This window comes from Frankliniella occidentalis, unplaced genomic scaffold (genome assembly GCF_000697945.3).
Source record: "Frankliniella occidentalis isolate FOCC.00 unplaced genomic scaffold, Focc_3.1 Scaffold191, whole genome shotgun sequence".
Lineage (NCBI taxonomy): Eukaryota > Metazoa > Arthropoda > Insecta > Thysanoptera > Thripidae > Frankliniella > Frankliniella occidentalis.
The window spans coordinates 259,173-272,584 of record NW_026267317.1 but is presented as its reverse complement, the minus strand read 5'-3'; the positions used below and the strand labels follow the sequence as shown (position 1 = coordinate 272,584).

Here is a 13,412-nt window from a genome sequence, read left to right as displayed (position 1 = left end):
ATTTGTTCAAGAATGTCTACCGAACAATATTCAAAAACAACACCAAAAAAATTCCATCAGGAAAGCCCATTTCTATGCCCGTTTCAGACATCTCTAAAATTGCTTAACTGTTACGTGATACGAACGCACTGTTTGAAGGTCCGAAAATAGACTAAAGGCATCAAAAATTAGCCGATTTCTTTGCAGAACATAAAAATTCGGGCTTTTGGCTATCCGAAACCGTCCCAAGCTAGTCGCTACGATGAAATCTGAAAGTTGACCCTCACTTCCGCATTTTTCTAGAATTGCCCGGCTATGAGAAGGATCCATTCCCACAGGCATACGGCAGACTACGCCCCACCTATTTTGTGTAACTGTGTAATTCGACGTAACATGTGGAAAGTTTGCGTGAGAGTTAAAGATTGTTGCAGAAACTATGAAGATTGCCTGACACCAAAACCGGCTCGGGCTCGATGTATTGTTAAGTGCGTCTGGATGGGCCATGGACCACTCTGCTCTGCTCCTTTTCAACCTCGCGTAATCAAATCAGCAACTTTTCGTCGCAGAAGTCGAATTAACGTTACAAGTTATAACACAAATAACGGTTTCAATGCCGGTGGGGTGGGTACTTTGTGTGTTAAGTTATGGACCCTAGCCAGGACAGGAGTACTTAGGCCCTTGGAGACAAGGCTCGAGTCGGAAAACGATGAAACTTTTAGAGTTACAGAGATGGGCTTTGTTAAAAGATCAACGGTTATCTTATCCATATTAGTAATGAATTCAAAACGGGGCCAGTTACATACTTACCTCGAGAAGCTGCTTCCTTGTCACTCTCGTGAGGTGCAATGCACGTAGGCAAGGCATCTGTGTGGCAGCCATGTGCAAGTGATCGTCATCAGTATTGCTTAGTCCTAGAACTTCGACACGTGGGGCTATTTCACGGATGACCAAGTGGCCCCAACGGCCCTCGTTAAGTCGACAGCGAAGCCCGACTAGGGTACGCACCTGAAACAATGCAGCCACATCATACGCCCATACACGGTTGGAAAAGTTCGGATTTCATGGAAATGTCATGAAAATAATTGCCAAAGTCCTTCCTTGCGGAATTACCAACACGCAGAGAAAACCCTTTGCTAATTTAGCTAATTTCAGATAGCAGCCGTTGGTTAGCTAAGGTGGTTATCTACTTTGCGAATAGTTAACTTGGACCAAATATTAGCCAGGTCAAAAATTAGGACACTCCTTCGTCGGTACATCGTCGCAGCGCGCTGACCAGAAAGGGACGATCTACTGACGGCGCCGTGTCCCGCAGTTCCACTCGGGGGGTTTTAAATCGATATGAGTTATTCCAGAGGTGAAAATGTTAATTTGAAGTGGGTAATCGGCCAGCTGTGCCTACGCAACGACGTAAACAAGAGCAGAAGGCAAATGGCGGCGAAATCGTACATCCAGCGCTACGGGTGGCGGAAAGAGGAACTGTGCTAGCCTCGGTGCTAGCAGACACATCGACATACGAGAAAGGGAGATTTTTGAACGGGTATATATATTTTAACTGTGAACGTTTTCGGTTAATTTAGAGTTTCGGTGTAACTTCCCCATCCCTTGGGAGTACGCCGAACAAGTTGTTTTTGCGACCAGTACTCTCCATATTTTTAACCGCTCTAAAGGCACCGTGTTCTAGGGGGTGGCTCGCAGTACCCTCTCCTTTCCCAGTCCTCTCTTGCTTTAAGGGACTGTCTAAAACGTCTGTCTGTGCTTAACTTATGAGCTATAGCTATGCCGGGTGTCAGGGGACCACGCGGCAGCTTGACGGGTTGCCTACGCTCTGGCGGGCAGACGCGGAGGGCGTGCGGGGGGGGGGGGGGGGGGGGTGGGTGTGGGGGGGTAGGGGGTGCGGGATGCGCATCCCGCTACCTCCACCGCTCCCCCCTCGCCCTCCGCGCCTGCAGGCAGAGCGTACCCAGCCATCAAGCTGCCAAATAGTATTCTGGACACCCGGTAGCGGCAAACGACGCAGAAATGCTTCACCTATCGTTTACCATTTTCAGAAAATTTACAACTTACACCACCGATTTTTCCTAGCGCTTCAAACTCAAACGTGCACGTGCGTCGCGCGGCCAAAATGCAACTGAGTCTTTCTTAGCAGCCTCCCACCGACCAAACCGTTTTCAGCACCCGTCGCTCGGCCAAGCCTTTTTCTGCAACGGTCGCGCGGCTAAGCCTTTCTCATCGACGGAAAGTATCGAGCTAGGAATGACGCTTTGAACTGTCGGACACAGGGTGTCCTACAAAAAGAACTGTAGTACTAGTCGCGTCCTACACTTTCAACTGTAGTACACAAAATGGTACCACAGTTTCAACTGCAGTACCATTGGTCCTGCAGTTTAAACTGTGATACTGAACGACACTTGAATTTCTTGAGTAGTAGTACGGTCACTACATAAGCGAAATAAGTTACAAATGCACTTATACCTCCTTTAAACGCCCAGACGACAGTAACATAGTGGACATTTTCGGCACATCAGCGTTAAAGATAGACCATGCGTCGTACGCGTGAGGGCCGTCCACGTCACCTGCATTCCATGTTTCTAGCAACTGCAACATCAAAAAACAAGGAAAGGTGTTCGCACAGCCACAAAAAATGTTACATAGCTCTTTAAGCATCAGTGCCACTTTAAAACTAAATCGAGTGCTAGGCAGCAATAAATTGAGTTACGAAATGTAATTAAGAAGTTACTTTTATGTTTAGTTACCGTTACAATATTATATCTGCACTGTTAAAAAAAATTGCGATTTTACAACACTTTTACCAGACGAAGAGATCTGAAAATCACAATACTTTTCTGGGAACTAAAATCCCAACACTCGTTCGTACTTCCCAGAATATCTACGTGTTTTTCTTTTCCAACATTCCTTTGTAACCAATCTACAAATGACCTACGTTTTAATCTATGAAATCTACGGAATTAAGAAACACCAACATGTCTCTGTTAAATTCTAGAAAAAATTGTAATTTTTAATGGGTCGGTTTAATTCACATCAATGGCAAATACAGTAGCAGGCTATTATTTCTTGCATCTGCATCCCAGTTGACAAAAAAATTTCGACATTGCACCATTCAGTTTTAAGATGTAAAGAAAACGATACTTTGTTGGGAATTTCTGCGAAATAGTCCGAAATACAGGCGAAATAGAGCGAAATAAAGACGAAAATAGACGCGAATTAGTCGGTGAAATAGTCGCGAAATACTCCCCTGAAATACTCCGAAATAGCGCGAAATATCCTGAAATAATCCGAAATAGGCGGGAAATAGCCGAAATGGCATGAGAAATAACCGAAATGGTAGGAGAAATACCACGAAATAATCCGTACGCTACGAACCCTAGTGATTTCCCACTCGGGTTTGTTGTAAATTCACAAAGTTTCTTTGTAGCACATAGTTTACGAATAAATGTCGTTAAATCCTTAAAAATGTAACAAATAGTTTTGGAAACATTTTTCACGTAGAATTCTTTGTGAAGTTCTGACATATTTTTTAACAGTGTGAACTCCATTATGAACACGAATGTTTGGTGCTGGTTCGAGTTACACTGGAAATGCAAGTGTGTGAATGTCGCTCACCTGCAGGTGAGCGACATTCCATTCGTACACTTAAGGGGGTAAACGTGTGAAATTTCCAGGAAAAATTCACACCTTTACCCCCCTAAGTGTACGAATGGAATGTCGCTCACCTGCAGGTGAGCGACATTCACACACTTGCATTTCCAGTGATTGCCCTTAGCTAGCCATTTAGAGTAAACAAGAAATAAAATTATGTTTCTGTAATTTCTGAATAAGACAGCGGCGTGTAGCGTAGTGAAAGTTATCCACTTTCGCCTTGAAGGCCATAATAACTGCTTGACAAACCGAGCACCTACTTTACCCGGACTTACCTCTGTGGACGTGGCAAGAGGCCTGAGAGTTTCCATTGGAAAGCCTTGTAGTTCCTTGCCGTTCCAGTCCCACCTGACGCTGACCAGATCTCCATCTAACTTAGTCACAACGCCCTCGCTGCGATGGCCGCTCACGTCGACGTCACACGTCCACTCCTCGGGCCAAGAACGATCACGGAGGACCTTAGACCCGACTCGTATGGGCCTCGATGACCACCAGCCGGCGTTGCTAACTTCTTCCCAAACAATGTGCGTGGAGTCCGCTGCAAAACGGATAGGTACAGAAGTCCGGTGATCAGTACACCCTCATAGACCTGTTCTGTTTATTTTGCCAGTTAAAACGTTAGAATTCTCTACCGCAGGAATTAATGATCAATTTGTAAATTATTCCCTATACTTAGTTTTGTTCAATGTTTTAATAAAAAGTCAAATTGCCAGTAATGTGAAAAGGAAATAACACGTATAGCTGATAGAAAATTATAGTCATTATTTCTGCTGGTTAGAAACAAAACCAAAAACAGTACTGAAAAAGGGCGGCGAAAAATCAGTAACGAAATGATAGTGTGCACGTAAGCACATCGGAAGCGAATGTAAAAACCTGCTTCCTGTAATCTCTCTAAGGCCAAAAATGTCCCTTCACATGTGTGTGCCTGTCTTACTGTTTATTGGGAAAGAGGTATGCAGGGTGGGTGAACCACGACGTCATTTTTTAATGCTTGCACTGTAAGTTGCTTCCGAACAATGGGTTCGTGATGCAAACCAAAACGTTCGTACCTTACGAAGGATTCTGAAGCGTTGTATTACGAACTAATTGTTCATAAGCTTACGAACTAATTGTTCATAAGCTAACGAACAAATAGTTCGTAATGCAAACCGATTGTTCGTAAGACCCTGTCTAGCCTTACAAACAATAGCTTAGCAATACGAATTTTTTTTTGCAATACAAAGAACGAAAATTGTTCGTAACGTTGCCAAGTATCTAGTTCGTAAGCTTTTTTACTGTGTATACTGTACCGGATTCTAACTTGCGGATGAGTTGCATACTCGCACGGCGCCGTAAGGCGCCATGGTGAGCGACGGTAGGCAAGCCCGCCCGCACGCATGAATCCGGTACAGTATTAGCATTTAAAAAAGACGGCGCGGATCACCCACCCTGTATCTACGAAATCAAAGTCTTCGTTTTACCTGAGTGGGAGAAACTCTCGTCAAAGTCGTCGGTCCGCGTCTCGCCATTCGACGAAACCGAAAGCTGCCTGGATAGCTCATGAGATCCTGCTCCATCCGCAAAAGTTGAACTCTTCGTTTTGTTCTGTGTATCACTTTCAGAAACTGACTGAAGGTCAGAAGACTTCTCCTTTACAAAAAGTATGGGACCTTTGATGAGCTTGGCACAATCCGTAGAAGATTGTTCTCCTGGGCTACGCAGATGCAGGTGACCCTCGCAAGCGGCGCTGCAGACAAGGAGTCTCAGAGCCGCATTCCCCTGCACCGGTAGGACCATTTCACAGAGGACCTCATCACCACACTGCAACTAAGAATCAAATAAAAATATAAAAACAAAATAATAAAAATATGGTTTTTGTTGAAGGAAACAGGGTCTAACATCTGGCCGAGAATGAGCATGTTGGCTCTAGTATCCATATACTATATCTCTTACAAGGGGCCCCATGGAAGTGTTAATCCCCGATTTTCTTTTACCCTAGGGGTTTTGCAGGGTGACAGCGTTTTTCCCCTTTTCGTGGGAAATAGCTACTCACACACACAAAAAAAATTCGTTATGCATAAACATGCCAAATTTTAAAAAACCATAAGTACACGCAGAAAAAACAAATAGCTAGACTAGCTAATCTCTGTTAGGACTCTTGTTTTAGCTGTGCAGCTAAGGCTGTTAGCTATGCAACTAATTTTTAGCCGTACTCCACAATCAAGTTAGCTGTGCACGTACGGAAAATATCTAATCAAAATTAGGAGGACAGTTTAACATTCTTGGTACCCCGGTTGCATTTTAAGGACTGCTCCAAAGAGTGCTTCCCAAATGCGTTCAAGGTAAACAAGGTAAACAATTGCCTAAGCTAGTTTATAATTAATTAACCATTACATTTTTTTAATTTATTTGTTCATTAACACCCTGGAGTTATTTTGCCTGTGTTTGCTCTTTATTTCATAATATTTTATTGGTTGTGGGTATGGTGGGGGCTCTTAATAATTTACTTGTACGTTCAGAAATATTTTTGCGAGGAAAGTTTTGTCATGTTTTGTCACTTATTTTATAATATTCTGTTTTGCTGTGTAGGAACAAAATATCAGTACTAAAACCAACACAGTACGCGGGCAAGTGGAAATGGAGAGCCTTCCTCTTCATTTGGAAGTCAACAGACCTCTCCAAGTGGTGAAGTCAGTACGAGAATCAGTTCAGAACGGGCAAGTGGAAGTGGAGAGCCTTCCTCTTTGTTTGATAGTCCACAAATCTCTCCAAGTGGTAGAGCAGGTTCAACCAAATCAAGTGCAGTTGTGTCGAATGTAGGTGATAAGGACAACCTGTTTGCCACGTTGGCTCAGATGAATAGTGGCTTCACACTCCCAAATTCTTCCAATGTCTCTGAGGACAAGAATAATGAGCGTGACTTAGGAAGCTCTAATAGTACCTCTGGGAAGAAAAGGCGCTGTGCGTCACCAATAGAGGAATCTGTGAGTAGAGATTTTTTGCACTTTCTATTTTCTTAGTCTGTGTTTCTTGATTTCAAAACATTAGTGTATTTTGGGTCGAAACTGTATCTCGATTTAAATTTGTCATTATTGTACTTTTTAGGATTTGAAGGAACTTTGTAGGAGCTGCCTAAATGGAAAGATTGTCCTTAACTATTATAAAGAGAAGAATGAATTGGATGACACTCATCGAAATCTTCTAGCAGATATTATCTTAAATGACTACTTAAAGGATGATGAGGAGCGAAGGTAAGTGTAAAGTTCAGAGTCTTACCTTTCTGGTAATTAAACATTTTTTCACTGTTGTAAAACATCTCTTATCTACAGGCTGCCCCATGACACCGAGTTGAATTTTTTTAAATCCATTGTAGAATTGTTCCCTTCAGAGAGTAAGGTATGTGTAAGGCAGATATTGTGTTATTTTTCTTAATAGCTTATAAACAAATCATAAGTGTAACTTTTAAACAATTGTTTCTAGGATATTTGGGTGGCTAGGGTTGCCCAAAAAAACGCATTTTTTGATTTTTGAGTGGGCATGTTGGCCAGAAGGTGCAATTTGGTGTATAGATAGACCATGATTTTTATTATGAAAATGGAACAATATTTGACCCTGCCGAAACGAGCTCAAACTTTAACATTACTTTCTTATGGGGAATTCTACTAAAAACTACAGTTTGGGCCTGGAGCTCAAAATATTACCTGTAGATGAAAAGTGTTGTAAGAATCGTGATCTACGCGAAAAACCGAGTCTGACGACATGCCACTTGCCAGTATCTACCATCGCATTTCGTAGAAATTATTCGTGAAATAATCACTTTTTTGAGGAAAAAATTGCAAAAAAGTGATTATTTCACGAATAATTTCTACGAAATGCGATGGCAGATACTGGCAAGTGGCATGTCGTCAGACTCGGTTTTTCGCGTAGATCACGATTTTTACAACACTTTTCATCTACAGGTAATATTTTGAGCTCCAGGCCCAAACTGTAGTTTTTAGTAGAATTCCCCATAAGAAAGTAATGTTAAGGTTTGAGCTCGTTTCGGCAGGGTCAAATATTGTTCCATTTTCATAATAAAAATCATGGTCTATCTATACACCAAATTGCACCTTCTGGCCAACATGCCCACTCAAAAATCAAAAAATGCGTTTTTTGGGGCAACCCTATTGGGTGGCATCATCCTCCCATATGAGGAACCAAAGTGTAGGCCGTGGCATGTTAATTACTAAGTACTTTGAATTCAGAAAGAAAGCCAAACGGGGTGGTTTGCTCAAGAAGCCAGATGCCAGACCTTCAACATCGGGAAATCACACAGACTTTCTTTGGCAACTGGTGATGGTATGTACACATGTTGGTTTGTGGGTGGTCTTTCAGTTTTGCTGCAGGCATAACATAACTGTTCAAGTACTTTCAGATTATGAGTTTGATGCAATATTGTATGAGGAGAATGACTTATGGTTGAGTAATAACAAGCATCCCTGGTCTGAAGTCCTTAAAGTTTGGAAAGAAACCTCCAAGCTGCGCATGAGAAATCTCCTAAGTGGATCCATTACTGTAAATGACTACTTAAAGAAATATCCAGCATTGCGGGATTTCTCAGGCTAGCTCCTGGTAAGTGGAGAATCATTCACTGTGGTTCATATTTTTCTTTAATTCTAAGAAAAATATTTATTTTTACTGCTATTACCTTAAATCTGTGTTATTGTTTTTCACAGCTTGAAACAGACTTTGAAATTTTTCATGAGGGTAGAGGGATGAGTTTATTTGCTGAATGGCCAGCTGCTTTGAAAAAAATGTAAAAGATACAAAAATAGTAGTTTTTGGTCCGTTGTGCACAATTGCCCCGGACCACATAGCAGACGTAAAGTATTATCCGTTCGGAAACGTTGACCTTGATAATAAGACACGCGGCCCTGGACAAGACACACAACTCGACGACAAGGCAAAATATGGAAAACGCTCAGGGTTTGTACGTTCGCCCGTTCGCAACGGTAACGATGGTCCGGACAAGACTGAACATCATACGGAAAAAAGTAATTCTGTCAGCAACAGAGTTTACTGTAAGAATAAATTTCGTGATTATACGAAATTTTCTCGGTTAATTTTCTAGTACGAAAACTTTGTTTGTAACCAATTACGATACATCGTTATTTTAGGAATTGCTTCGTAAAATCCAGAGCTCTAACTAAGGGGTATGAAATTTGCATATATTTTGTCAAATTTTATTACATATGACCCCGAAATTATTTGCATTCGTTACGAAATATATTTGTAACTTTACGAAATGTTTCGTAAATTGGCCCTAACGAAATATTTGCGTAAATTATTTTTTACGACGCATTTCGTAATACTTATTTTCGTAAAATCACGAAAACTTTTTACAGTGTTCCCTGACATACCTTCAGACTGCACGACGTTGACGTATTCATAAAGACGTCATTAAGGTGGGACGCACACGCTGCCAATCCCTGATGCGAGCCTGCAAAATAAGAAGCACCACGTTGTACCCATTAAATAGCATCACGACGCCGGAAGCTAGTGAGGCGATTGGTCTACAATGCTTTTACTTCGCTATTTCAAAATTTATTTTTCTTCAGTTTCTAGCACGAAATTTTCGTTGAATTAAATGAAATTTCTCTAATTTAAAGAAACGGTTTTCTAGGTGCGATGATATCCGTCTTCTTAAATGAAATATTAGCCAAAATCCTAAACATGATCATTGATGATTGCTGATAAATCAGCAATCATGCCATTGACATATCAGCAATCATCAATGATTGCTGATTTATCAGCATACACATACAATGTACACTGTTGAGTTTTCAGAGTAAAAATCACTGTACACCCCATGAGTGATTTCCCCCTCGCTTCCTCACGTCCAACTCGCGTAAATTTGCGGAAACTCTCGCTAAATCAGCGAAAAACTGCGCAACAATTCCCCCAAAAATTGATACAAACACGCGCAAACTTATTTGTACACTTAATTTGCAAGTGGGGGCCCCTCGCATTCCCCAAGGCTACCGGATCCCATAACTCCGGAACTATGGTTCGCACTAATTACAGCACCAACGGTACTTGCATTTCCAGCGAGCCGCTCTTATAGCGTCTTCCCACTTGGTCCCGTCCGCTACCTGCGCCGCTACCAGACCTTCGCGCAGCGCTGCAAAGTCTGACTGCTCGGCTGCTAGCACAGCAAGGCAGGAATCAAACTCGTTTCCAAGTGCCTCCCTATCAAGCTGTTGAATCAGATCATTCAGCGACTTCTCTGACGATCGCAAAGCTGCTACCTGCAATCAGAAAAGTTTATATTTTCCACGTCATGAGGCCACACGGTGCTAGTTCAAGTTAAGAAAGCCCAAAAGATAAAGTGTATCTCAAACGCTGTGAGAAAAATCCGTCGGTAGAAGTAACAGTTAATTCAACCTTGGTTAGGCGTCCATAAACTGTTTGGGTAATAGTATAGATCAGTGACTCTTTGACTGGTACCTCATTTTTCAGAATCGGGAATCCCAGCCGTTCAAGTGTTACGAAAAACAAACCAAAAATCTTTTTTACTTCGCTTCATTTTTTGTCCTTCATTCTAAACACTTGCTTCAGCTTGCTAGCTTACGGGCAACTTCAATGGCTCAGGCTCACTCACATCAGCCCCGCACGGTAAAAACAATGTCTCATTTTTTGAGGAAGAGGGGAAAACTTAGAGGGACTCCCATGTTTGACGAAGAGTCCTCCGATCTCGCCTCAGATTTTAAGGAATCTTCTCAAAAAAATGAGGAAAAACTCCCACATTTTTTGCGGAGACTTCCTGAAAATCTGAAGAGTTTTGGTCGAACTAGGAAGTTCCTAAAAGTTTTCCCTTTACCCTTAAAAAATGAGACATTGTTCCTACCTTGCCAGTAGAGATTAAGAGAAAAGAGCCCGACAGTTGGACAAATTGGTGGTTTCACAAATAAGATGCATATTGGGTCGCTTTTTTTTTTTCGTTTTTGAAAACGTTCGCAAGTGGAGGTTTTTCTATCTATAATGCATTAGGGGTATCTATGGAGAAAGAAAACGTTCTTTAGCGAGCTCCAAGCCACCTATTTCTGGGTGATTCCCCCAAAATGGCAAGGGTGGCTGTCCAAACGGTTTACCTCGAATATGTTTTGTACCATAATGATGTGGCAAGGTTCTTTTACAACTGGAGACGTTTGCTCATGCTAAAACACGACTATTTCAATTGAAAATAGCTCCGCACCATAAGTATTTATTGTAAAATATTTAGCATATGTTCCCTCCGTCACACCTAACCTACAAAAGGCATAATAACAAATGTTTTGTTTTTCAAGCTTTGTCAGGGTTACTTTACCACTTCAGAAATTGTCTAATTAACTATTTCAACTATCTCAATCGAAAACAGTAGCATAGACTAATAGTGTTTTATTCAAAATTGTCGAGTTTTGTCCCCTTCATCACGGTGTCCGATTATACGTATATCCGTTTCAACAGACCGATCTTCGAGATACTCTGCAATTTGTAACGGTTCACATTCGCCCGGCCTTGGCGACCTTGGGTTATCCACCCGCCCGCTTGTCCGGCAATAGTCGCAACACACTGTGCCTGCTGCACAAAGAAAAGAGTGCCCCCCCCCCCCTTCCCCCCTACCCGCCCGCGCCTGCCCACTGCTAGTCCCTTTTGAGCCTAGTCAGACGGCGAGGAGAGGAAGGTAGAGTTTTGCGGACTTTAAATGATGCGTAGCCGCCTATCTTGCAAACAATTTTTCAATCGCCAGAAGGGACACTAATAAAATAATCAATATAAAACTACGACCAATTTAACTCAAAACTACCGGGATAACTGTAACTAATTACAATTTTTGGCGAAAAAAATGTAAACGTAACTGTAGTCTTTCAGAAAAAGGAACTGTAACGGAAACAAGTTACATTTTTGGCAAAAATAACTGCAACTGTAACTAGTTACATTTTTAAAAGTAACTTTCCTATCCCTGATAATAAGTTCAGTTGTGGTTTTGTCACGCACGAAATAGGGTTAGTTTAACGGACTTCAAAACGAAGAAAATTATATTTACCTGATCACCTTCTGACCACCAGACTCCTACTACTTTATTATACAACGGTGAGCACTAACTACACACTGCACGCTACGAGAAATTTGAGATAACTGCAACGGTTTTACGAATTCTGACAAACCTGGTGACACTTTTTAAAGTATTCGTTTCTCTTCTGTTGAATGTTTTGGGACCTCGATATAGCAGTAATACGATGTATCATAGAGTTGTTTAACGAAAAACATGGGTGGTTTGACCAGGTTCAAAAAGGTACGAGCGATGATAACGAAAACAGACAGTAAAGCGGGGTCGAGGACAGCGCATTTTCCGTCTGCTAGGGAAGTTTAAGATATATTTAATGATGATGTAATGTGTTTGAAAGCAATTAAGGGGACACTATGGTGAAATTTGGAAGTCTGGGAGCCTATGTTTCTGAACATTTTCCCTTTTAATTTCTTAAAGCATTCACAAAATAGGACCTTCTCTAGCTTTCTCAGAATTTTAGGAGCCACCCAAAGCTATGAAAATCTTAAAATATGTTAAAACAGTCCTATCTTTGAAAAGTTCCATGCGCAAACTGGTTTGAATTATATTGCCAAATCTTATGTTAAAATGTTCTATTATACACTAATATTAAAACTCGGTATGGATATCAAAATCAAACAACAGGAGTGTCCTCAGCACATTTTCCAATGGGAAGCCCATGAAAACTCTTCAGGAGTTAGTACCTTTGGCTTGTGTGGGTGGCTTAGACATCTTCGTTGTTGTTGACAATGCCGGCAAATAAAGTTGAATACCTAACCATTAAATGCATATGAGCCCCAAAGTTCCATCCCTAATAGCTTTGCGCAGGGAATCTTTCAAAAACTGCGATTTTTAGACCAAAAATGTCCTCATTTTTTTTCACCATAGTGTCCCCTTAAATGGGCTTGCCAAGTATCAGACACGCTATATTTTGGTAATAATGTGTTCGTTTTAGCTACGGTGACGATTGGGAGAAATACAGATGAGTTGAATTCTCGGACACCGACATGCATCTTATTTGTGAAATCGCCCAAATACTAAAGAAGGCTGCAATACTCCACGGTAAGACAGTGTCTGATTGTTTTAGGCAAAAGGGAAAACTTAAGGAGGAACTTAAATATTTGAGAACTCCTCAGATCTCGCCTCAGAAGAATCTTCTCAAAAATGAGGAAAATTCCCAAATTTTTCGGGGTGACTTCCTCGAAATCTTAGAAGTTTTCCTCTCACCTAGGCAGTTCCTTAAAGTTTCCCCTTTCCCTGAAAAAAACAACAACAAACAGACACTGTTTTTACCGGAACCACAGAACGGAACAAGTGAAGTAGTAGAACATAATTGAAAGGGCTGAGTCTGCAACAGGGTGTCCACTTCCCGGTGCCCTTTGGAATTCCCGGCTAATTCCCGGTTTTTCCCGGTCCCAAAAACGACTTTTCAAGCCAATTTTTCGGTAAGTATAGCAATCGTGCAAAAATACTGAGACGCTTAAAATAGGGTGTTCAGAGTAATGCAATCGAGTAAAAAAAAATTGAAATAAAAAAACATTTTATTTGAACGATAGGATTTAGTCATTGTCCACGGCGGCGCTACGCTTGCAAGAAAATTACAATTTTCCCGGTGCCCGTGGCAATTTCCTGGCTAATTCCCGATTTTTCCCGGCGCCACAAAATTCCCGGCTAATTCCCGATTTCCCGGAATTTCCCGGTGAGTGGACACCCTGCTAGACTGATGTCA

The 13,412-nt window shown here is 41.6% G+C and overlaps 1 protein-coding gene across 2 annotated transcripts in view; it reads right to left on the bottom strand.

Annotated features, from left to right (window-relative positions):
* Positions 1-13,412, bottom strand: part of LOC113213575 (uncharacterized) — a 42,325-nt gene that overhangs the window by 5,018 nt on the left and 23,895 nt on the right. The window contains exons 4-9 of one of the 2 annotated variants that reach the window (XM_052272150.1): positions 9,695-9,902; positions 9,015-9,094; positions 5,097-5,442; positions 3,912-4,174; positions 2,452-2,574; positions 787-984 (exon numbers count right to left, since the gene is read on the bottom strand). In XM_052272150.1, the coding sequence (XP_052128110.1) occupies positions 787-984; positions 2,452-2,574; positions 3,912-4,174; positions 5,097-5,442; positions 9,015-9,094; positions 9,695-9,902 (1,218 nt within the window). The remainder of the gene's footprint in view (positions 1-786; positions 985-2,451; positions 2,575-3,911; positions 4,175-5,096; positions 5,443-9,014; positions 9,095-9,694; positions 9,903-13,412) is intronic. The other variant, XM_026432682.2, reaches the window with a different exon arrangement.